Source organism: Ailuropoda melanoleuca, chromosome 4 (assembly GCF_002007445.2).
Source record: "Ailuropoda melanoleuca isolate Jingjing chromosome 4, ASM200744v2, whole genome shotgun sequence".
Lineage (NCBI taxonomy): Eukaryota > Metazoa > Chordata > Mammalia > Carnivora > Ursidae > Ailuropoda > Ailuropoda melanoleuca.
In genome coordinates, this window is record NC_048221.1 from 79,963,048 (window position 1) to 79,987,402 (window position 24,355).

A 24,355-nucleotide genomic window follows, 5' to 3' on the forward strand; every position below is an offset into this window, starting at 1 on the left:
GGGAAATGGTAACAAAGAAGACGTAAGAAAAATAGAAAACAAATAAAACTCAATCAAGTCAACAATCATATTAAATGTAAGTGATCTAAATACTCCAATTGAAAGGCAAAGATTGTGAGAGTATATAAAAAAGTAGTATCCAAGTGTACATTGCCTAGAAGACACTGACTTTATTTTTTTTTAATTTCTAGTTTTTATTTATATTCTAGTTAGTTAACATATATGGTAAAATTAGTTTCAGGTATAGAATTTAGTGATTAATCACATATATAATAACACCCAGTGCTCATCACAAGTGTCCCCCTTAATATCCACCACCCATTTAGCTCATCCCCCTGCGTACCTCCCCTCCATCAACCCTCAGTTTGTTCTCTATAGGTAAGAGTATCTTATGGTTTGCTTCCCTCCCTCTTTTTTTTTTTTACCTTTCCCCTATGTTCATCTGTGTTTTTTCTCAAATTCCACATGAGTAAAATTATATGGTATTTGTCTTCTCTGACTTATTTCACTTAGCATAATACACTCTAGCTCCATCCATGTCATTGCAGATGGCAAGGTTTCATTCTTTTTGATGGCTGAGTAATATTACACTGTAGGTAGGTAAGTAGGTAGGTAGGTAGGTAGGTAGGTAGATAGATAGATAGATAGATAGATAGATAGATAGATAGATAGATAGATAGATGTAGATACATATAGATAGATATAGATTATCTCCTTTATCCATTCATCAGTTGATGGACATTTGGGCTCTTTCCATAGTTTGGCTATTGTTGATAATGCTGCTATAAATATCAGGCATAGGGCTGCATGTAGAAGACAATGACTTTAAATACAAAGACACAAAAAGATCAAAAGTAAGAATATGGGAAAAGATATACCATGCTTATCTGATCAAAAGAAAAATGGAGTCATGCTTCTAATCTCAAAGCTTACTACAAAGCTACGGTAATCAAAATTGTATGATACTGATACAGGATGTATATCTAGAGAAATATAATAGAATTAATAGTTCAGAAATAAAAAGAAATAAAAAGTTAACAGTTTAACACCCAAAATGCACAGTGTCATCGCTCATTATGTATGAATACTTCTGGAGGGTAACATGACCTGATTATCAGTCAGTTATCCAATTGTAAATAATTGTTGAAATGGTTTCTTGACGTTGAGTCCACTGAATAAAAGCTACAAGATTATACTCTGTGTTACATCTACTAGGATACAATAATGAAAATCATGCACGCAAAAATGAGATAGGTCATTTCCACACAATTCACAGTCAAGCAATCTCTCTAAATATATATGTTTATATGTATCATGTATATGGCAACAAATTTTTCATGTTCAAATAAATGTAAAAGAACATTTTTTTCAAATTGTTGAATTTAGGGGCGCCTGGGTGGCACAGCGGTTAAGCGTCTGCCTTCGGCTCAGGGCGTGATCCCGGCGTTATGGGATCGAGCCCCACATCAGGCTCCTCTGCTATGAGCCTGCTTCTTCCTCTCCCACTCCCCCTGCTTGTGTTCCCTCTCTAGCTGGCTGTCTCTATCTCTGTCAAATAAATAAATAAAATCTTAAAAAAAAAATTGTTGAATTTAAAGTGTTTTTTGAGGAAAACTTATGAAAAATAGGCTGTATATATTTGACATCAAACACTGTCACTTAGAATGAAAATAATAAAAATTATCTGTATCTGTAAGCTCCACTGAGTATATTTCTCCTTATTTACACCTCTCTATTTCTTTCTGAGCTTCTCATCTTTTTATTTATTTTTTATTATTTATTTTTTTAAATTAACATATAATGTATTATTCATTTCAGGGGTACAGGTCTGTGATTCATCAGTCTTACACAACACCCAGCACTCAACACAACACATGCCCAACCCAATGTCCATCACCCAGCCACCCCATCCCCCTGCCCTCTCCCCTCCAGCAACCCTCAGTTTGTTTCCTAAGATTAAGAGTCTCTTATGGTTTATCTCCCTCTCTGGTTTCATCTTGTTTCATTTTTTCCTCTCTTCCCNCCTCTCTGGTTTCATCTTGTTTCATTTTTTCCTCTCTTCCCCTATGATCCTCTGCTTTGTTTCTTAAATTCTGCATATCAGTGAGATCATATGATAATTGTCTTTCTCTGATGACTTATTTCACTTAGCATAATACCCTCTAGTTCCATCCATGTCATTGCAAATGGCAAGATTTCATTTTTGATGGCTGTGTAATATTTCATTATATATATATAATATATATATATAATATATATATATTATATATATATTATATATATTATATATATATCTCTCACATCTTCTTTATCCATTCATCTGTCTATGGACATCTGGGCTCTTTCCATAGTTTGGTTACTATGGACATTGCTGCTATAAGCATTGGGGTGCAGGTGCCCCTTAAGATCACTACATTTGTATCTTTGGAGTAAATAGCCAGTAGTGCAATTGCTGGATCACAGGGTAGCTCTATTTTCAACTTTTTGAGGAANCTCCATACTGTTTTCCAGAGTGGCTGCACAGCTTGCACTACCACCAACAATGTAGGAGGGTTCCCCTTCCTTCGCATCCTCACCAACATCTGTCATTTCCTGAGTTGTTAATTTTAGCCATTCTGACTGGTGTGAGGTGGTATCTCATTGTGGTTTTGATTTTTATTTCCCTGATGCCAAGTGATGTTGAACACTTTTTCATGTGTCTGTCAGCCATTTGGATGTCTTCTTTGGAGAAATGTCTGTTCTTATCTTCTGCCCATTTCTTGATGGGATTTTTTTTTAGGGGGTGTTGGGTTTGATAAGTTCTTTATAGATCTTGGATACTAGCCCTTTATCTGTCATTTGCAAATATCTTCTCCCCGTTCTGTTGATTGTCTTTGGGTTTTGTTGACTGTTTCCTTTGCTGTGCAAAAGATTTTTATCTTGGGGCGCCTGGGTGGCACAGCGGTTAAGCATCTGCCTTCGGCTCAGGGCGTGATCCTGGCGTTATGGGATCGAGCCCCACATCAGGCTCTTCCGCTATGAGCCTGCTTCTTCCTCTCCCACTCCCCCTGCTTGTGTTCCCTCTCTCGCTGGCTGTCTCTATCTCTGTCGAATAAATAAATAAAATCTTTAAAAAAAAAAAAAAGATTTTTATCTTGAGGAAGTCCCAAAAGTTCATTTTTGCCTTAGTTCCCCTTGCCTTTGAGACATGTCTAGCAAGAATTTGCTGCAGCCAAGGTCGAAGAGGTTACTGCCTATGTTCTCCTCAAGGATTTTGATGGATTGCTGTCTCACATTTAGATCTTTCAACCATTTTGAGTCTATTTTTGTGTATGGTGTAAGGAAATGGTCCAGTTTCATTCTTCTGCATGTGGCTGTCCAATCTTCCCAACACCATTTGTTAAAGAGACTGTCTTTTTTCCATTGGATATTCTCTCCTGCTTTGTCGAAGATTAGGTGACCATAGAGTTGAGGGTCCATTTCTGGGTTCTCTATTCTGTTCCACTGATCGATGTGTCTGTGTTTGTGCCAGTAGCATACTGTCTTGATGATTACAACTTTGTAATAGAGCTTGAAGTCCAGAATTGTGATGCCACCAACTCTGGTTTTCTTTTTCAACATTCCTTTGGCTATTCAGGGTCTTTTCCGGTTCCAAACAAATTTTAGGATTATTTGTTCCAGTTCTGTGAAAAAAGTTGATGGTATTTTGATAGGCATTGTATTGAATGTGTAGATTGCCCTACGTAGCATAGACATTTTAAGAATATTTGTTTTTTCCATTTCTTTGTGTCTTCCTCAATTTCTTTCATGAGTGTTCTGTAGTTTTCTGAGTACAGATCCTTTGCCTCTGGTTAGATTTATTCCTAGGTATCTTATGGTTGTGGGTGCATTTGTAAATGGGGTCAACTCCTTAATTTCTCTTTCTTCTGTCTCATTGGTGTATAGAAATACAACTGATTTCTGTGCAGTGATTTTATATCCTGCCAGTATACTGAATTCCTATATGAGTTCTAGCAATTTTGGGGTGCAGTCTTTTGGGTTTTCCACATAAAGTATCATATCATCTGTAAAGAATGAGAGTTTGACTTCTTCTTTGCCCATTTGGATAAAAATTGTTGTTGTTGTCTGATTGCTAAGGCTAGGACTTCTGGTACTATGTTGAACAGCACTGGTGAGAGTGGACATCCCTGCAAGTTCCTGACCTTAGGGGAAAAGCTCTCAGTTTTTCCCTATTGAGAATGATATTTGCTGTGGGTTTTTCATAGATGGCTTTTATGATATTGAGGTATGTACCCTCTATGCCTACACTGTGAAGAGTTTTAATCAAGAAAGAGTGCTGTACTTTATCAAATGCTTTTTCTGTATCTATTGGGAGTATCATATGGTTTCGTCCTTTCTTTTATTAATGTAGTGTATCACATTGATTGATTTGTGGATGTTGAACCAACTTTGCAACCCAGGAATAAATTCCACTTGGTCATGGTGAATAATCCTTCTAATGTACTGTTGGATCCTATTGGCTAGTATTTTGGTGAGAATTTTTGCATCCATGTTCATCAGGGATACTGGTCTGTAATTCTCCTTTTTGGTGGGGTCTTTGTCTGGTTTTGGGATCAAGGTAATGCTGGCCTCAAAAAAAGAGTTTGGAAGTTTTCCTTCAATTTGGATTTTTTGAAACAGCTTCAGAAGAATAGGTATTAATTCTTTTTTAATGTTTGGTAGAATTCCCCCTGGGAAGCCATCCGGCCCTGGGCTCTTGTTTGTTGGGAGATTTTTGATTACTGCTTCAATTTCCTTGCTGGTTATCGGTCTGTTCAGGCTTTCTATTTCTTCTTGGTTCAGTTTTGGTAGTTTATACGTCTCTAGGACTGCATCCATTTCTTCCAGATTGTCTAACTTTTGGCATATAGTCGCTCATAATATGTTCTTATAATATGTTTGTATTTCTTCAGTGTTGGTTGTAATCTCTCCTCTTTCATTCATAATTTTATTTATTTGGGTCCCTTCTCTTTTCTTTTTGACAAGTCTGGCCAGGGGTTTATCAATCTTATTAATTCTTTCAAAGAACAAGCTCCTACTTTCGTTGATCTGTTCTACTGTTCTTTTGGTTTCTAGTTCATTGATTTCTGCTCTAATCTTTATTATTTCTCTTCTCCTGCTGGGTTTAGGCTGTATTTGCTGTTCTTTCTCCAGCTCCTTTAAGTATAGGGTTATTAGGTTGTATATTTGAGACCTTTCTTGTTTCTTGAGAAAGTCTCGTAGCACTATATACTTCCCTCTTAGGATCGCCTTTGTTGCATCCCAAAGATTTTGAACAGTTGTGTTTTCATTTTCATTTGTTTCCATGAATTTTTTAAATTCTTCTTTAATTTCCTGGCTGACCCACTCATTCTTCAGTAGGCTGCTCTTTAGCCTCCATGTATTTGAGTTCTTCCCAACTTTCCTCTTGTAATTGAGTTCCAGCTTCTCATCTTTTAAAAATTCAGTTTAGTTTTAAAATAAAAGGAATTTTTAAATTCTAAGCATCAATTAAGTACCACCTGTCTAATACTGGTTAATTTCTCAGCATAAGATCCACATACCTAGAAAGCTAATAAAAGTTGGCTGTTTTCCAGTTTCGCTGGTAATTTTACCTATTTAAGCATTCCTTAATTGTAAGCTTTATTAAAACTTGAGCAGATCCAGTCAAGGGGAGAAGAAAAAAACCTTAGGAATATACTAATATCACTTTTAACTTCACCAATTTCAGAACATATCCAAAGGAAGAGTTCCTGGGTATTTTTAAGATGTTTGAAAATTTTTAAGTAAAATATTAAATTTTTCAATGTAAAAAAAAGACCTGAAAACTGAAAACTACAAAACACTGCTGAAATAAATTTTTAAAGACCCAAATCAATGTAGAGATATACCAAGTTTATGGGTTCATCGGACCAAATAGCCAATATTGTTTAGTGCCTATTCTCCCAAAATTTATCTATTATTTAATGCAATCCCCAGCAGAATTTTTTGTAGAAATTTACAATCTGATTCCAAAAATTTAAAGAGAAATATGAAAGACTCAGAATAGCCAAATTAAATTTAATAAAGAAAAACAGAGTTTGAAGTCTAACACTCTGATTTCCACACTTACTATAAAGCGGCAGTAATCAAAACAGTGCAGTATTAGTGTCAAGATAAACAAATAGATCAGTGAAACAGATTAGACCTAAAAGTATAAGGACAACCGATTTTTCAACAAAGGCAATCGTGTGGAGAAAGTCCTTTTAGTAAATTATCATGGAACAATTGGATAGTTACAGGCAAAAAAAATACCTTAACCCATACCTCACACCACATATCAAAATTAAATCAAACTGAATCATAGGCCTAAATGTAAACATAAAACTATAAAATCCTAACCAAAAATCATAGTCATAATCATAGGAGTTAAAATCTGCAGATTAGACACAGATTTCTTAGGTATAACACTAAAGTCATGATCCATAAAAGAAAAAAAAAATTCACAAATTAGACTTCAACAAAATTTAAAACTTCTCCTAGAAAGAAACTTCTAAGAGAATGAACAGACAGGCCACAGACTGGAGAAAATATTTTTAAATCATATATCTGATAAAGGATTTGTATTCATACAATGTAATACTACTCAGCAATAAAAAAGACTGAACTACTAATAGATGCAACACACGGATGAATTTCAAAATAATGATGCTCAGTGCAAGAAGTCAGTCAAAAAAGATAACTTACTATGTAATTCCATTTATGTAAAATTCTAGGAAACGCAAACTAATTTACAGTGACTGAAAGCAGACTGGCAGTTGCCCCTGAGAGGAAGTTGTGGGAGAGAGGGAGATGGGAAAGGTGAGGAAGAGTCAGAGAGAAGGATCATTGAGGGCAATGAGGGAACTTTCGGGTGATACAAATGTCAAAACTTATCAAATTGTGTAAATACATACATTGTATTGTATGTCTGTTAACTTACAACAACAAAGCCGTTTTAAAAGGAAGTAGAGCAAATTTGACAAAATGTTAACATTTACTGAATCTTGATAGTGAGTACATGGCTGTTTTATGTTTCTCCACACTTTTCTGTATACTTGAAATATTTCCTCATTTCATGTTGAAAAACCAATCAAATTTCTCAATGTGACAGTTAAAGAAACTGAGTAAATAGCAGAGATAGGGCTGGAGCCTAGATCTTTAGTCTCCGACTTCAAAACTCTTTCCATTCCATCAGGGGAAAAAGTACAATCTGCATACATACGTAAGGTTCAGAGAAAATGCTTACCCTTAAATTTATTCACTGTCTCAATGTTTTGAAGAATTCTTCTAGGACTGTTTGCTGCAAAACAAGCTGCCTTTTCATATTCACCAAGCAATATTAATTCATTGAACCTACAGCCGTTCCATTTCGTTATACATTATAATAGTACACACAAAAAAGAAAAGAAAACGGATTAGAAATGTCTAAAACACACTAAACACAGTAATATAGAAAAACCATATCTAGATTCATTCACTCAGTAAGATTTTTTTTCACTCTTTCTGTAATATTCTGTCATTTCTGTATCCTCAGAATAAAACTCTCACCTGACAGAAGACTTTGAACCTTACCTTGTACTTTATTCCTATAGTATTTATTGCAAGACATAGAAAATGGAAAGAACTTGACCTGAATGCACAATAAGCTCAGATTTTTTCTCTTATATCATCTGCGGATGAAAGGGGATCTCAGGGGAAAGAGGGGCAATCTGCTTAGAGACTCAGCTTAGGGGAAATAGTAACTGAAACACCAAGAATGTGGAACTGGAGATCAAAAGGGTCCTTGGTATTCAGAAGCCTATGTTGCTCTGCCAGACATCAGACTCCTGATTAATTATGAGACTAACACAAGAAGAAAAAATAATAGTTCAGTTAATCTACTCCTCTTCCTAGGGCAAAATGTCTTCAACCCAGCCCTTACCCCACAATTAATAAAACTATGGCAAACAGGATTTACAGTGTTGCAAATGAATTTGAAACCCTAGAGGAGAAAAACACTAAACTCATACTAATAAGCAAAATACATAAAACTTCTAATCTCAACAAGGGTTTTGCTCTCATATCTAAAGCTGATAAACCTGGAGATGCATACAGTGTAAGGAAACAGCACAGACTTTGGTGCTGCCCCAAAATGACCTTTGCCCCTCTTTGTACCATATCAATAAGACAATCCACAATTAAAAATTGTTTAACATCTGACTAGGACTATTACATATGTTCCTTACATATTGGACTCATAGCCTATAAATTAATCTCTTAAAGAATAGTCTTAGGTCTTCTTAAGCCACTATTATACATTACATATAGTAACAAATATTAGGAAGAAATACACCTCTTAATATGTCATAGGATGGAAATGATGAGAAAAAACGATTGAATGAGTTAGGATAATCTGACTCAAGAAGACATTCTCAAAAACATTTCATAATATCAGGTTAATGGCTAGGAAATGCAAATATATATATAAATAAAACTTAAATCAACACTATGAGCCACCTATATCCTGGGAAAAATCTCCTAGACTACCAATCTAATGTTTTTCACACAAAGAATCTATTTTTTAAAATTCTAGTTTATTTTCCAATGTTTGCTAGAGTAAAATTGTAAAAATACAAAATCTAGAGACTATAGGTCATCAAGATGCTAAATAAATGCTAAACATTTAATAAATATTAAATATTTACATAATATTTCAATGAATCTTAAATAAATGTGGTAACATTTTAACAAGGAAAATCAAAGCTTTTAAAATATTTGCCTTTCAATGTAGCAAAGCAAAATTTCAGCTTCTTTTGCCTTGCCTGGATCGTCTTCAAGCAGTTCCTCAACAATGCCTTCGTCACCTGTAATTACTGAAAACACCACAGGATATTTAAGATTATCAATCAACAGAAAATAATAAATATATATGATTAATTAATCAACAACTTAATGGTATGGCTTCTAACAGCACCAACCTCTTCCTAAACTGAGTGGCCTCCCTGTTCATGTCTCCGTATTTTCAGGTACATTTTTAGGTATTCTCTCTTTGGCTTACCACATCTACTATTCACCAATTATCTGTTAGCTGTCGAAGGAAGAAGCTCATAGGGTAATAGAGACATAACAAAGGAAGTACATTTTTTATTTCTTTAAACTCAGCCTAGGTAAACCCTCTCTCTTGAGCTTTCTGAGGGGAAAATGATGTTTTCCATTATTTGTGGTAATTAAAAAACAGATAAATTACCATGCAAACTTTGAGTTTTCTGAATTTGCTCCACAAATTCTTGAAATGAGCTGCTCATATCAGATTTTACCCAAGAAGTAAGTGTATTTGAAATAATCAGCAGTCTTTGATGACTACAAACATAAAAAAAAATCAATATACTGAATGTAAAATCAAATAGTGGAGTAACAGAATAAACACAAATAAAAGCTTCAAACTTAAAAAGTATATAATCAACTTTCATACCGAAATTGTAATTCTTTGTTCAGATTTTCAGCTAAATCTCTCCGTTTTAATGTCACAATCATTTCCTCATCTAACTCTGCCTTCCTCTGAACTGGTACATATTTTTTCAACATAGCCTGTTTAATTTCAGCATATTTATCTTCGAGATGTTTCAGGTATTTAGTGAGAGCAACTAAACTGACGGATTCTTGGAGAGTCATGCCTATGGGGAAAATGGAACAAGTCAAAAGTGAAACCGTGTTGAGGACTCTTATGCTCAAATGGCAAGTCTTAACAAAATAGATCATAGTTTGCCATGTTAAGCAATAATTAAGGGACGCCTGGGTGACAGTTGGTTAAGCGTCTGCCTTTGGCTCACGTCATGATCCCAGGGTCCTAGGATCGAGTCCTGCATTGGGTTCCCTGTTCAGCAGGGAAACTGCTTCTCCCTCTGCTTCTGCCGCTCCCCCTGCTTATGCTCTCTCTCTCGCTCTCTCACAAATGAATATAATTTAAAAAAAAAAAAGGAAAAAGAAAGAACTTGTTTAAAAAAATAATTAAGAAATGGTAGTAAGAACTTATAACTTACTGAACATAAACAGAATTAGCACACAATTTTAAATGTGTGGCATTTTTAAACATATCATCAAGGAAGGCTAATTATTCAAAACTTAGCATTTTCAAAAGTTTTTTTAAGCTTTTTAGTTTTTATTTTATTTTTTATATTTGAGAGAGAGAGGGCGCACAAGCTGGGGAAGGGGAGGGGGAGAGAGAATCTTGAGCAGGCTCCACACTCTGCAAGGAGCCCAACTCGGGGCTTGATCTCACAACCTTGAGATCAGGACCTGAGATGAAATCAAGAGTCAAAGGCCATCTGGGTGGCTCAGTCGGTTAAGCGTCTGCCTTCGGCTCAGGTCATGATCCCAGGGTCCTTGGATAGAGTCCTACGTCGGGCTCCCTGCTTAGCGGAGAGCCTGCTTCTCCCTCTCCCATTGCTGTTCCCCTTGCTTGTGCTCTGTCATAAATAAATAAGGAAGGAAAGAAAGTCTTTATTTTTTTTTTATTTTTTTTTTTTTTAAAGATTTTATTTATTTATTCGACAGAGATAGAGACAGCCAGCGAGAGAGGGAACACAAGCAGGGGGAGGGGGAGAGGAAGAAGCAGGCTCACAGCAGAAGAGCCTGATGTGGGGCTCGATCCCATAACGCCAGGATCACGCCCTGAGCCGAAGGCAGACGCTTAACCGCTATGCCACCCAGGCGCCCCGGAAAGAAAGTCTTTAAACAAGAGTCCAACGCTTAACTGACTGAGCCACCCAGGCTCCCCTACATGTTAAAAAGTTTTAATGACCTCACTGTCACACCCCACAAAACTTTTTTTTTTTAATATTTATTTGTTTGATGGAGAGAGAGACAGCTAGTGAGAGAGGGAACACAAGCAGGGGGGAGTGGGCGAGGAAGAAGCAGGCTCCCAGAGGAGGAGCCTGATGTGGGGCTCAATCCCAGAACGCCGGGATCACGCCCTGAGACAAAGGCAGACGCTTAATGACTGAGCCACCCAGGTGCCCCACACCCCACAAAACTTTAAATATCACTGTTACTCAATACCACGAAGAGCTTCTGCCTAACAATTCAGGGTCTTTGTCCAAAGATTTCTCACTAACCAAAGATTCCATTAATCTACTACAGCAAACCCCAGGGAAATCTGTTTATTCTCTCCAAAGCAAAGTTTATGAAACCTGCCAAGCCCTCAGTCCTCTCCCCCTCTTTGCCCCCTGTGTTCATTATTCATAACAACTCAATCACAGACACTTGAAATGATTCCCTTATTCAGGCCAATTGTTGGCTTTAAAGGTGTACATCAAAATTATCTCCTAGAAACACCCCTGGATTAATCCTACTTAATTTTTAATCACTCCCTTACCCTGAATCCTCTCAGCATTTAATCAATTTGACTTATTCTGTACTTATTCATATGTACCTTATTTGTAGTTTGATTATCACAATTTTATATTTGAAAGTGTATCTAGTCCCTGCTTCCACCAAATGCAGGATCATCGCCCAAGCTCAGGTGAACTCCTCTGGTATGGAGCAGTTCATTATTTTCAAGACATAGCTGCTTCTATTGAAACCAACTCTGACTTCCTAAAATTTCCACCTATTGATTCTGCCTTTGGATAAACACTGGTTGAAATCCTTAAAAGTTTTGAGTACAGTTAGCTATTCTAAAGTCTCCCTTTCTCCAAGATGAATATTTACAATTCTATCCATGCATCATACAAACCTGTCAACATCTTCAAATTCCAGGATATACTCCAATTTCTTAAAATGTGGCTTAGCTGAAGATAAAGAACCAGGGAATGCCAACAACAATGTGAATGAACAACATTCACTAGAACCTGATACACTACAGGTTTTTTATCTATTATACCAGGGATTCTCAAACTTTAGAACCACCTGAAGGCCTTGCTAAAACACTGTTGAGCTCCACCCCACCCTCACCCCAACTCCCATCCCTGGAGTTTCTGACACAGAAAGTCTACAGTGGGGTCAGAATTTGCGTTTCTAACAGGTTTTCAGGTAACGCTGACATTGATGCAGGAACCAGACTTTAATAATCACTGCCTTATACTTTATATATTCCAGCCAGTCTAGAACTCTCTCAGGCTTTCAGGGTTGTTGAAGTTGTCTCATTCCCTTGTACCCACCAGGAGTCCGGCTGAAGTTGTTTGTGAAGTCTGGCAAAGTCCTGGTGCCCTTGCAGACATGCACATTGCAGCACATACATACTAATTTGTATGATAGGTAATAACAGAAAACAGTTGGAATTTCAAACATTTTAAACAAAATACAGTACCTGGAATAGGTTTTGAAGGATCTTTGGAGAAAGTATGATATCTTACTTCTTTTGCATCATATTCTGCCCTAAGTTGTTTCATTTTGTCTATTTGCGATTGAATCTTTGAGGAATTATTTTCAATAGCCCTCATTCTGAAAAACAGAAAGGCTTTCTTATCTTCCTTTCAACTAGTTTAGTTGTTTAACCATAAGATTTAAGGTAAAACAGGTTAAATCATGACTTTATTTTGGCTAATTATCATGTTGAACCATTATGGACTTAAGTGTTTAGTTTACAAAACAATGCCCATAAAAAGTTAACTAACCTCGAAAGTGAGGAACAGTTTTCTTTCAGAGCATCAATAAAATCTTACACTACGATTCACAACCTTACTGGAAATTAGTGCGTATCAAACATAATAATCTGGCCACAAAGTACTATGTCTTTCCCTATAGTTGGACCTTTCCAATTAAAATTATTTTTGTAATTACATTAGCTTCCTGTGGCTGCTATAACAAATAGCCAAAAACTTACTGATAGCTTAAATCAACAGAAATTTATTCCAGAGATCAGAAATCCACAATCAGTATCACTGGGCCAAAATCAAAGGGCTATGCCTCCTCTTAGAAGCTCTAGGGAAGAATTTATTCCTTGCCTCTTCCAGCTTCTGGGGCTGCGGGCCTTCTGCGGCTACATCACTTCGATCTGTGCCTCCGTGACCACACTGCCTTCTCCCCTGCTGCCTCTCTTCTATAAGAACACTTGTGATTGTATTTAAGGACCACCTGGATAATTCAGGATAATCTCCGTATCTCAAAATCCTTAACGTAGTAACATCCGTAAAGACCCTTTTTCCAAATATAGTTACAATTCCAGGTTCCCAGGATTAGTACCTAATATCTTTGAGGCCATTATTCAGCCTCCTATAGTAATTTTGATCCTAGAGCTGGAGGAAGAATAGCACCTCTTTGAAATAAATCTGTCTTATTCCAGAAATGGGTATCTTAAAGACCATTTCTTTTAAGCATTATTTGAAGTTCATTGCCTACTTTATCATTGATATGTTGGCCCTGCGAGGAAATAACAGATTAAGATATATTAGATATATAAAGGCCAGTTTCTGGAAAATTAAAAACAGTTTGTCAGTAGAGAACTGCTGCCCACATCTGATTACCATACAGAGTTCCTGGTGACTACAGATGGCTCAGAGTAAGGGCCTGCAGTATTTATGAAAGAGGGACTGTGCAAATAAAATACCCTTTGGCTCTCATCCAAAAAACTTATGCTTGTGGAAGAAGAGAATGTTAAAAGTAAACAGACTTTTGGGGTGTCTGGGTGGCTCAGTTGGTTAAATGTCTGACTCTTGATTTCGGCTCGGGTCATATCTCAGGGTGGAGGGATCAAGCTTGTATAAGGCTCTGCGGTCTGCTTGAGATTCATTCTCTCCCTCTTTCCCTCCCCTCCACTCACGTTCTCTCTAAATAAATAAAATAAAATCTTTCAAAAAAAGAAAGTAAACAGACTTTCAAAAGCATTGAAAGCAGGGACTCATACTTATACATGAATGTTCATAGTGGCATTATTCACAATAGCCAGAGGTAGAAACCACCCAAGTATCCATCAACAGATAAACAGAAAAAATGTGGTATATTCATACAATGGAATATTATTCAACCATAAAAAGTAATGAAATTGTGATATATGCTACAACACGGAAGCGAAGGTATCAAATGGTTACTTCTTTCTGTAACTACTTTTAGGATCTCTTTATCTTTGACAATTTCACTATGATAAACCTAGTTGAGAATCTCTAATTGTTTACAATGCTTGGGATTTTGGGGGCTAAGAACCACTTTTTGTAAGTTCCATTGACTAGGTAATATAACCAAGTAACAATTATCATCTTTTGGGCTACTAATATACTTACTTACCTGGCTTCAAGTTGGATTGTTCTTTTCCTGTGATACACCAGTGCCATGGGCTCTGCTGCCAAAGCTTTAAGTTTTCCATGAAGACAAAATACAGTTCTTTGGCTTTCCTTCATTGTCTCAATAAAAGCATCATATTCTTTTTTGATTGAAGTAAGAATGGATTTGTATGCAGCGACATACTCTATTACCTGAAACATGATTTTTCTGCCTATGGTACTGAATTTTTTTCTAGAAGATTATAGAACAAAAGCCTTGCAAACAGCATTGTAGATTATTTCTTAAATGAAACATGATGAGCAGTTAGAAGTCTTAAATTTTAATACCCAAGATATTAAAGACAACTAATATTTACTCAGTATGCACTTTGTGAATCATTTCAATAGTATGAGCTTAAATATTCTTGCTCTACTTAGTATGAACACGTACATCATATGATGTCAGTTAAAACCAACAGCAGGTCTACTTATCTCAATTATAGATCTTTGAAATATAATTATCTATCATCCCTTACTATCTCCAAATTTAGTCTCTGGCTTCATTCAGACCTTAAAATCCTGGATTCCCTTCACTTCTCTGTTTTTCTAACCTATCAGCTCCTACTGGCTTATCAATACTCTCAATTTCCCAATTACATTTCTATTGCTAAGATGTCAAGTGCGACTATGGAAAACCTGCTACATATTCATGGTTTCCAATGGTGTGTATAAGTATAGAATATCTCTAGAAGGATAATTAAAGAAAATAGAAACAGTGGGTGCCTGCAGAGAAGCAAAGAGAAAGCAGGGTCTGAGGTGAAAAGGACCTGATTTTCCATTGTATATTCTTCTTTATTGGTTGCCTTTACTTTCTTACCCTTTCCCTTTCCCTCCCCCTTTCTCTTTCTTTCTTTCTTTCTATTTCTTTCTCTCTTTCTTTCTTTCTTCCTTCCTTCCTTCCTTCTTTCCTTTCCTTTCCTTTCCTTTCCTTTCCTTTCCTTTCCTTTCCTTTCCTTTCCTTTCCTTCCTATCTTGTGTATGCATTACCTACGCAAAAATACTTAACAAACATTTTAAGTTAAAAAACAAAAAATTATAAATAATTTACAGTTTCCAAATTCTGCACATGAGGATTTTAGAAAGGATCAATATGTATAGGGAATAGATAATGATCAATCCATAGTTTCTTCCGAAAGCTATAATTATTCTGTTTACCCCAGCTACATCTCTAGTCTCTAGTATCCCCCATTGGTTTTCTGTTAGCTGAACAGTATCTAGAAAAAATTATCTGGTCTGGAAAAGATCTGGTCTATCAAGAAATAGTACAAAGAGATTATAGATCAGTGGTAAATCAGGATATGTGAGTTGGAGATACTGGTTGTCTTTTTGACAAGACCATATTACCCATCTACCCAAACCAGGAGGATGGCCACCCGGGAACTTTTAATGAAACAGAGGCCATTAGTCTGTAGTCTTCCAAATTAAATACCCCACTGTTCCTGGCCATTCGCCACTTCACATGCCTCTGAGATATGCCACAACAATCCAATATAATTTGGATACATTAATGGACAGAAAAGACTGGAAGTGACACCACAATCAGCTCCCATACCTGCTTGCTAGAAGACACAGATTTCAGAACACTAATGGGAACCGTTAAGGATGCACAGGAAATGCATAAAAGTAAAGGAAGCACACTGGCATGCTACAGGTAGAATCCAGTTTTGCTTGACTCACACAATATTTTAAAAGGCAGGAAATTTCACCAAAAGCTGTATTTCCAGCTTCTCTTGAAAACTCTACCAACATGAACCCCCATTCCTTAATGGCAGTAATCAGCTGGAGCTTTAGATTGAACTGGTTCTTCATTCTGCCACAGTTCTCAAGACTCCTTATTCTCTTATAGCCAACCTACTTCACTCTTTCATACAGCCTTCCTGGCCTCTACGTCATTCAAGTTTGAGAGTCAGGTTTGCATTAAACTCGAGAGACTTGGTAAATACAGGGGTCTGAGGGAGATGAGGAAGGGTAGTCATTCCACCTCAGCTCCTATATACGGACATAGGCTATTTGTACAGGCTACCAGAAACATAAAAAACAGCCATTTCCAGAGGACGGTTGCCTCCATAATTCACCCACTTCTGTAGAAGCTCACCCTTCCTAGCTTTGGTCTTCCTTGTTTACTGTCTTTGGCTCTTTCTATAACCTACCCTCAATTCTTGTTACAGGAGTCTCAGGTCCTCCTTGCTTTGATTCAGGCAGTGTTCGCCCGATAAAATCCTCTATGTGTGATTCTAAGCAGAATTTGGTATTTGTTCTCTGATTCCAAGTACTCGGAGATGCAAGTTAATACTTTCATCTTTGCCCAATTAGATACTTCCAAGGAAAGAAGGAAGATTAGAGAAGGCAGTCATTAATAGTTTATTAACAATCAAGTGTGCTGGAATAACATGAAAATGAAAAGATTAATTATCTTGAGAAACTAGAAGAAAAGTTTCTCTAAGTTCCAAATAATTTCTATTTCAGACACCCTCTCAGTCCTGAAGAATAGGATTCTTTACAAGGCACAAAGGTGTAACTTATAATTATACAATGGACAGAGAGTCCACATGGAAATCTTGGGAGTTAGGGAGAAAAGGACTATAGATGTAGACATTATCTTTTATTTATTCCCATGTCTTTTCTCTGAGAATTAAATCAACCAACACCACCTCCAAAATGACTTCACTAGAACAATACTAATTTAAAGCAAACAACTCTTCCAGTAAGAAAACTCCAATAAGTGTCAGCATTCGAGCATGCAAAGATAAGCGTGTCACCGTCATGATAACTTTCCTCTGCTGGTTTGAGGTAAGCAGAGTCTTAGCATGATTCTTGATACTGATGAAACCATTCAAAACACTGCCTTTAAACATTCATCCAATACATTCTTTAATGACTCAAAAGCAATATCACTGATCATAACAACATATAAAATGAAGCTAACCTGCCAATGTACCAATTCTAAAAGATAGTGTTTCTAGATTACTTAAAAGAAAAGACTGCTTCTTTATTTTATACCCTTATGGATACTCATCAATTTTCTTAATTCCACTTGTAGGTATAGATCACTACTTTGCGTTCATTTTTCCTTAGAGTGATGCACTATGTTTTTAATTAGAGGAGAAATAAGATTCATAGTGTATATTGTTTAAAAATTAAACAAAAGACTGAGTTCCTATTTTGCCTGTGGCTGTTCTACTCAGAAATCAATAATCAACAAAACTCTTAAGATAAATAATTATTTCTTCTGGGTAAGGAGGAAAAGATGCTGACTTCACTTATTTTACTGCCAGGGCATCTTTCAAGGGGGCTTAAAAAGGAGGGAGGGAACCAAAGGGGAAACTGCATTTGTTTATAGGAAAAACAAGTGTTTCTAAAACCTTAAAAAGCAAAATCAAATGTTATATAAAGCCATAATTACTTTCTAAACTCATCTATTTCCAGTGTTCAGTCCAGTCAAACCTCTTGTTTACTGGACCTATCTAGACCTCTAACTCACAAAGGCTTCCAACTTAATATGCTAGCTCAAATCTAAGCCAAAACTTTAATGATATCACAAACCCAAAACAACAACTACCGGGTTCCTGCTTGGCAGCCCAATTCCTAACAAATCAGATATTTTAGATAAAAGGCCAAGTTGATGTTAGAAGGCACAAGTAAGTTGTTGCTCAAAAACTGACAGGCTGCACTCAAGCTAAAACAATCGAAACACTCGTTAACTATCTAGTGATAGAAATCCAGCACTGTATTTTCCCCATTCATCCCTTCCCAATACACTGAATGAACTTCTCAAAATTGACAAATGAAGTGTACTCAAACAAGCAGTGATGTTATTAAGGCAGGAATATTAGTTGTCGAGATAGACCATTGCTACCCCCATGAAAACTCCCTCATCTGAAGAGAGTTATGATACCTTATCAAAAACGTTTCGGTATATGATGTAATATTCATCAGCAGGTCCATCCTCATTACAGCCCACTCTTTCAGTTTCTGTGATTATGTATCTTTGCATACTTTCCAAAAATTCCTTGTCACTTCTACTAATGATGGGAGGGAGAACTGCATGTTTATATATTTCTTGGATCGACATATGTCACAATCTGCACACTTGTTCACCAGAGAAGAGTTAAGTCTTGACTTGCTTTTGCAACAAAGCCAAAACTTTGATAAGCCTGAAAGAAAAAAAGACCATCAACTGATCTGAAGCTTAAAATAAATTAAGTCATTGCTAATAAATTTATAATTAATTAAAACTGGTGTAAAATGTGTATTTGTCACGGGAAAAAAATTTCCCATGAATCTCGGAGATAAATATCTCAACCTAAGAATTAAAAGGTCTAACCTAGTGTACTGTCAAGTGCTACACCTCTGGGATAGAAATACCAAACACCAGTCAATAAAGACCTCTCGTCTTAGCAACCAAGCCTATGTGTCATGTGATTGGACGGTTTCTTATGCTTAATTCAATACTTTCTAACAGAAGGTTTACCATTTTGTTTGTTTCACATGAGAAAACCGGTTTGGAAGCCTCCTCATGATACAAACAAGGTCAAATACTTCTCTACCGGTGTGCTTACTTGGCCCAGGCATAGTCATGATAGCTACAAACACCACATGAATTTATTTTATGATAAACTTTATTATAATTCTTATCTTTCAAATAAACTTACTAACTAAAAAGTAAGAAGTCAGGGGTGCCTGGGTGGCGCAGTCGTTAAGCGTCTGCCTTTGACTCAGGGCGTGATCCCGGCGTTCTGGGATCGAGCCCCATGTGGGGCTCCTCCGCTGGGAGCCTGCTTCTTCCTCTCCCACTCCCCCTGCTTGTGTTCCCTCTCTCGCTGGCTGTCTCTATCTCTGTCGAATAAACAAATAAAATCTTTTAAAAAAAAAAAAAGTAAGAAGTCAGAACTTCTGCTAAAATCCATCCATCAATGATGTCGAAGATAACAGTCCTCTTCTAGCACAATTTCAAGCAGCTACATTCCATTGCTCTTTAAGTAAAGAATCATTATCCAATTAGAGTTGGACACAGAAGCTGATTCCTGAAAACTTCATTAACATCAAACAGAACCCATGGCTTGCTCAAAAATGTCTGGCAAGGCAAATATTTGAACTCTTCCCAACTTCTCCCCTACCCATGCACATTCAGATATAAAATTTGGAAAATATAAACCAAAGAAAATTAATGAAAAACTAAAAATCATCCAGAATCCTCTATTCAAACATAATGATTATTTAATATTTTGGTATATTTCTTTCCAGTTATAAAAATTGGAATTTTGGGGCGCCTGGGTGGCTCAATCATTAAGCGTCTGCCTTTGGCTCAGGGCGTGATCCCGGAGTCCTGGGATCGAGCCCCACATCAGGCTCCTCTGCTGTGAGCCTGCTTCTTCCTCTCCCACTCCCCCTGCTTGTGTTCCCTTTCTCACTGGCTGTCTCTCTGTCAAATGAATAAATAAAATCTTTAAAAAAAAACCTGGAATTTTTATAGCTATAAAAATTAGGATCACACATTATATTCAGCTTTGTATCCTCATGCTTTTCACTTAATATAAAAAACACTTTTCTACGTTGTTGAATAGTTTTCAAAAACATGACTTCTACGGGCACCTGGGTGGCTCAGTCAGTTAAGCAACTGCCTTCAGCTCAGGTCATGACCCCAGGGTCCTGGGATAGGGTCCTGTATCAGGCTCCTTGCTCCACAGGGAACCTGCTTCTCCCTCTGCCTGCCACTCCCCCTGCTTGTGCTATCTCTCACACAAATAAAATCTTAAAAAAAAACAAAACAAAAACAAAAACATGACTTCTAAAGATTGTGTAGTATTTCATGGTATGATACACCATACTTTTTTGGAGGATGAGCACATGCACAATTGGGGGTGGGGGTGGTGGAGGGGACAGAGGGGCAGAGGGAGAAGGAGAAGCAGACTCCCCTCTGAGCAGAGAGCCTGACACGAGGCTCCTCAATCCCAGGACCCTGAGATCATGACCTGAGCCGAAGGCAAACACTTAACTGGCTGAGCCCCCTGGTGCATACTTGGCTTAATCATTCCCCCACTGTTGGACATTTCCACTATAATAAATAGTGCTGTGATGAATAAATGTCTAAATCAATTTTACCATGTTTTAGTGATATAATTGATGTCTAGTTATCTAAAATGATATATATGGCCTATAAATCCTGCCCACAGGTCATACGCAGGAGGAAGGAGACACCAAAATGATTTCAAAGTTAAAAGATCTAATTTACGTTGATGAACTGGATAATGAAAAACCAATTTATAAATGAACATAAAGTAGTTCCAATAGATAATAACCCACGAATGGATCAACAGTTTTCCAAAGTGAGAAATCAATTTCCTTATTCATTCATTCAACCAATATTTATTGTTTACTAAATGCCAGCATTATTTTATAACTACAGATTCAGTAATAAATAAGATAAAGTTCTTGGCTCCTTGGGGCTCACAATCTAGTATGAGAAACAGACTATAAGTAAACAATGTAATTTCAGATAGTAAAAGATAATAGTCAATGAAGGAAGGAATGGGTGTGACCACTGGGGAGTTAGTGGTTACATCTGAATACCAGTGGCCTCCTATTAACCTTAGGATAAAATCCAAGTTTCTTTACTTAGCCTATGAATGCCCTATACCAACCAGGTAGTCCGCCTTTTCATGCCCCTCCCCTCCTCATAACTCCCATCCCCTTTCCCATCAATTTGCTGAGAGTCCTGCATAATTCTCTCCCATCTCTGCATTCCCTCCCTCCATCTTTAACACTCCCTGCCCCTCCAAGATAACACTCTTACTACCACTCTCATTTACTTGGCTTTTACTCATTTTTCAGATTTCAGCTTATACAGCTCCAGGAAAGCTGCCCTGAATTCCCTTAAACTTGGGTCAACTTCTTGGGGCGCCTGGGTGGCACAGCGGTTATGCGTCTGCCTTCGGCTCAGGGCGTGTTCCCGGTGCTATGGGATCGAGCCCCACATCAGGCTCCTCTGCTGTGAGCCTGCTTCTTCCTCTCCCACTCCCCCTGCTTGTGTTCCTTCTCTCGCTGGCTGTCTCTATCTCTGTCAAATAAATAAATAAAATCTTTAAAAAAAAAAAAAAACTTGGGTCAACTTCTACATTGTCCCACGGTACCGTGCACTTCCTCTATCACTCAGCCACTCTGTAATAGAGACTTTCTGTTTACATTCTCTATCTCTCCTGGTAGGCAGGAACCAAGATGTTCTCACTCCCCATTATCCTTCCCTACCTATATGCATTCCAGTGCATACATAGTAGTTTCTAGCAGAATACATACTAAAAAAATGCTTAATAATCACCAAGCAATAATCTGGTCTGCTCAGATGACATGACTTGTGGTGTCCTCAAACCAGAACACAGCTAAAGTGATTTTCTCAGCATCTACAAAATGTCCCAGAGTCACATAAACCAACTTAGATTACCTTTCACTCACTCATTCATATTAGACACATAGGGATGCAGAGAAAACAAGTCATAAAGGTTCCCAGTCAAGTCTATTGGACTAGTTAAATAAGCCATTGCTACAGAGCAGAGAGGGCAGTGTGACAGAGGTGGGCACAATGGGCTCCAAAAGCCCAGAGGGACACCTCACTAGTTTGTGGGAGAGGGCAGGGAAACATCAGGAAAAACATCTAATGGAACAACACCTAGGGCAATGCTTATGTTGTGCTGCATTTATTTATTCAATAAATTGGGAGGGGCACCTACTGTGTCTGTCACTATCCTAGATACTAGATACAGCGTCAAACAAAACAAAGTCCCTAACCCCCGAGAGGTTACATTCAGAGAGACAGACAACACCCACAAATACAGATGACACGTGGGGCTAAGTTGTATAAACGAACAAAACAAGGAATGGGGACTAGAAAGAAGGTGGGAGGGTGCTATTTTATACAAGGCATTAAGTTGGGAAAAAGGAAAGCCCTCACTGATACGGTGACATTTTAAAAAGTAGTTGAAGATTCCTGGGAGGAGTGGTTGATGCAGACAGAGCAGCAAGTCCAAAGGCCTCAAAGCAGGAGAGCATCTCTGACAAACAGCGAGAAGGCCAGTGGGGCTAGAAGAGAATGAGAAAGGGACAAAAGAGGTAAGGTCAGAGAGGTAGCTGCCAGGTCATGTAGGATATAAGGCCTTGAAGGCAGGACCACTACCAGCCCCCTCCCCCCACCATGGTGCATCTTTGCACAGGTTAGAAAAAGTGTCCCCTTTCGCTAGGCAGACTTGGCAAGAGGAACAATGGGCTGGAACATGGCCTTGTTGTTCCAGTGCTGGAGCAACAGCCTCACTTATAGGAATTTATGCTTCACTCTCACTGATGTGGGAAGCCATTGGAGGGCTATGTGCAGAAGAGTGACGCTGACATACATTTTTAATCTTTCTTGCTGCTCTGTGAAAGACAAGGGTCAAAGCTGGAAGAACTATTAGAAAGTGACTGCAATAATCTGGGCAAAAGCTAATGGTAGCTTGAATCAGGTGGTAACAGTAGAGGTGGTGAGAAGTGTCCTGTTCACTGAAAATAAAGCCAAAAAGAATTTGCTGTGCGTAAGAGGGTCTGTGGATATGAGAGAGCAGTCAAGGATGACCATAAAGTTCTGGCCTTAGCAGTAAGATGGGAATTGCCATTTAGAGATGGGAAGAGCAATTTCATGAGATCAGGACTTCGGGCTTGCCTACGAGAGGTGTTGAGTAGTCAGCTGGATATGTGAAGGTAGAGTTCTAGTGAGTGGTCTAAGTGAGAGATAAGTTTATCAGTCATGTGCATATAAATGGTATTTAAAAGTTATGAGGCAGATGGGGCACCTGGGTGGCTCAGTTGGTTAAGTGTACGACTCTTGATCTCAGCTCAGGTCTTCATCTCAGGGTCATGAGTTCAAGCCCCACATTGGGCTCCACACAGGGCATGGAGCCTACTTAAAATAAAATGAAAAATAAATAAATAGAGTTATGAGACAGAATGAAAATGACCTGGGAAATGTCAAAATGCAGAGATCCAAGGACTGGGCCTTTGGGGTACTCCAAAGTTGAGGTCTGGTAGATCAAGAGAAGCAGCAAAACAGTCTGGAAAAGAGTGCCCATGGAAGTAGAAGTGAGAGAGGTATCCTGGAAGTCAGGTGAAAAAAAAAAATGTTTCAAAAAGGGAGGAAGTAATCAACTGTGTCAAATGCCGACAGATCAAATAAAATTAAATGACCGGTGAATTGAGCAACATGGTGGTGATTAGTGACCCAGAAGAGCTATTCCACTGGAATGACAGGGACAAAAACCTAACAGAAGTAGTTTCAATCAATGGAAGGGGAAAACTGGAGACGATGAGTACAGACAACTCTTTGAAGGAGTTTTCTTGTAAAGATGGAGAGAAGTTGGCAGAATATGGGACGAAGAATGTTCCAGGAAGAAGAAATGGGTTTTTCAGAAGTGCCAAGCATGACAGAGGTAAGCTAGGAACTTCAATTAGCTCAGTCATTAAAGTGTAAAGTGAGTAATGGGTTTGACCAAATAGGCCGTAAGGGAGGCAGAGGTAGAATATCATAATTAAGAATTTGGATTTTATTTTGAAGGTCAAGTAGAATAATGACATAATCATCCTTACTTTTTAGAATGTTTTGGAGGCAAACGTGAGCATGGGTTAGAAAAGGAGAAAGACTGAGGCGAGAAGTTAGACAACTCTTCCAGGAGAAAATTAAGGAAGGCCTGAATTTGGAGCTGGGGATGCAGAGGAGAGGGCATAGAGAGATAAAAAGAGAAGACATTAGGAAGGTACATTATAAGATTTCGTGGTTGAGCAGTGGAGAAAGGCCAGAGGAAGGTGTAACTTGCTTCTAATTGGCCCGCCTTGCGAGGAGAGAACCCTGCACATACTCCCAAAATCTTCCTCTTGGAAGATTTCCTTCACAACCACTCCAAATGTCCCGACTTGGAAATTCTACAACTAACTAGTCAGTCCGCAGGTTTCTTCCCCCATATGGCTTCATTTTAAATTTGAAAACTCCTGAGGTTTTCAACATATTAAAATGTTTCACGCTAAGGAGTGCTACACCAGGCCCAGAATCTTCCCCAGACTAGGACAGACTTGCGGGGGGGGGGGGG

The 24,355-nt window shown here is 37.9% G+C and overlaps 1 protein-coding gene across 6 annotated transcripts in view; it reads right to left on the reverse strand.

Annotated features, from left to right (window-relative positions):
- Positions 1 to 24,355, reverse strand: part of CLHC1 (clathrin heavy chain linker domain containing 1) — a 40,210-nt gene that overhangs the window by 15,325 nt on the left and 530 nt on the right. For 3 of the 6 annotated variants that reach the window (XM_034659145.1, XM_011237833.3, XM_034659144.1), the window contains exons 2-8: positions 18,148 to 18,406; positions 14,218 to 14,405; positions 12,305 to 12,438; positions 9,470 to 9,671; positions 9,245 to 9,357; positions 8,777 to 8,870; positions 7,265 to 7,371 (exon numbers count right to left, since the gene is read on the reverse strand). In XM_034659145.1, coding sequence (XP_034515036.1) covers positions 7,265 to 7,371; positions 8,777 to 8,870; positions 9,245 to 9,357; positions 9,470 to 9,671; positions 12,305 to 12,438; positions 14,218 to 14,405; positions 18,148 to 18,324 — 1,015 coding nt within the window. In that variant the 5' untranslated portion in view covers positions 18,325 to 18,406. The remainder of the gene's footprint in view (positions 1 to 7,264; positions 7,372 to 8,776; positions 8,871 to 9,244; positions 9,358 to 9,469; positions 9,672 to 12,304; positions 12,439 to 14,217; positions 14,406 to 18,147; positions 18,407 to 24,355) is intronic. The other 3 variants (XM_034659147.1, XM_034659143.1, XM_034659146.1) reach the window with 3 other exon arrangements.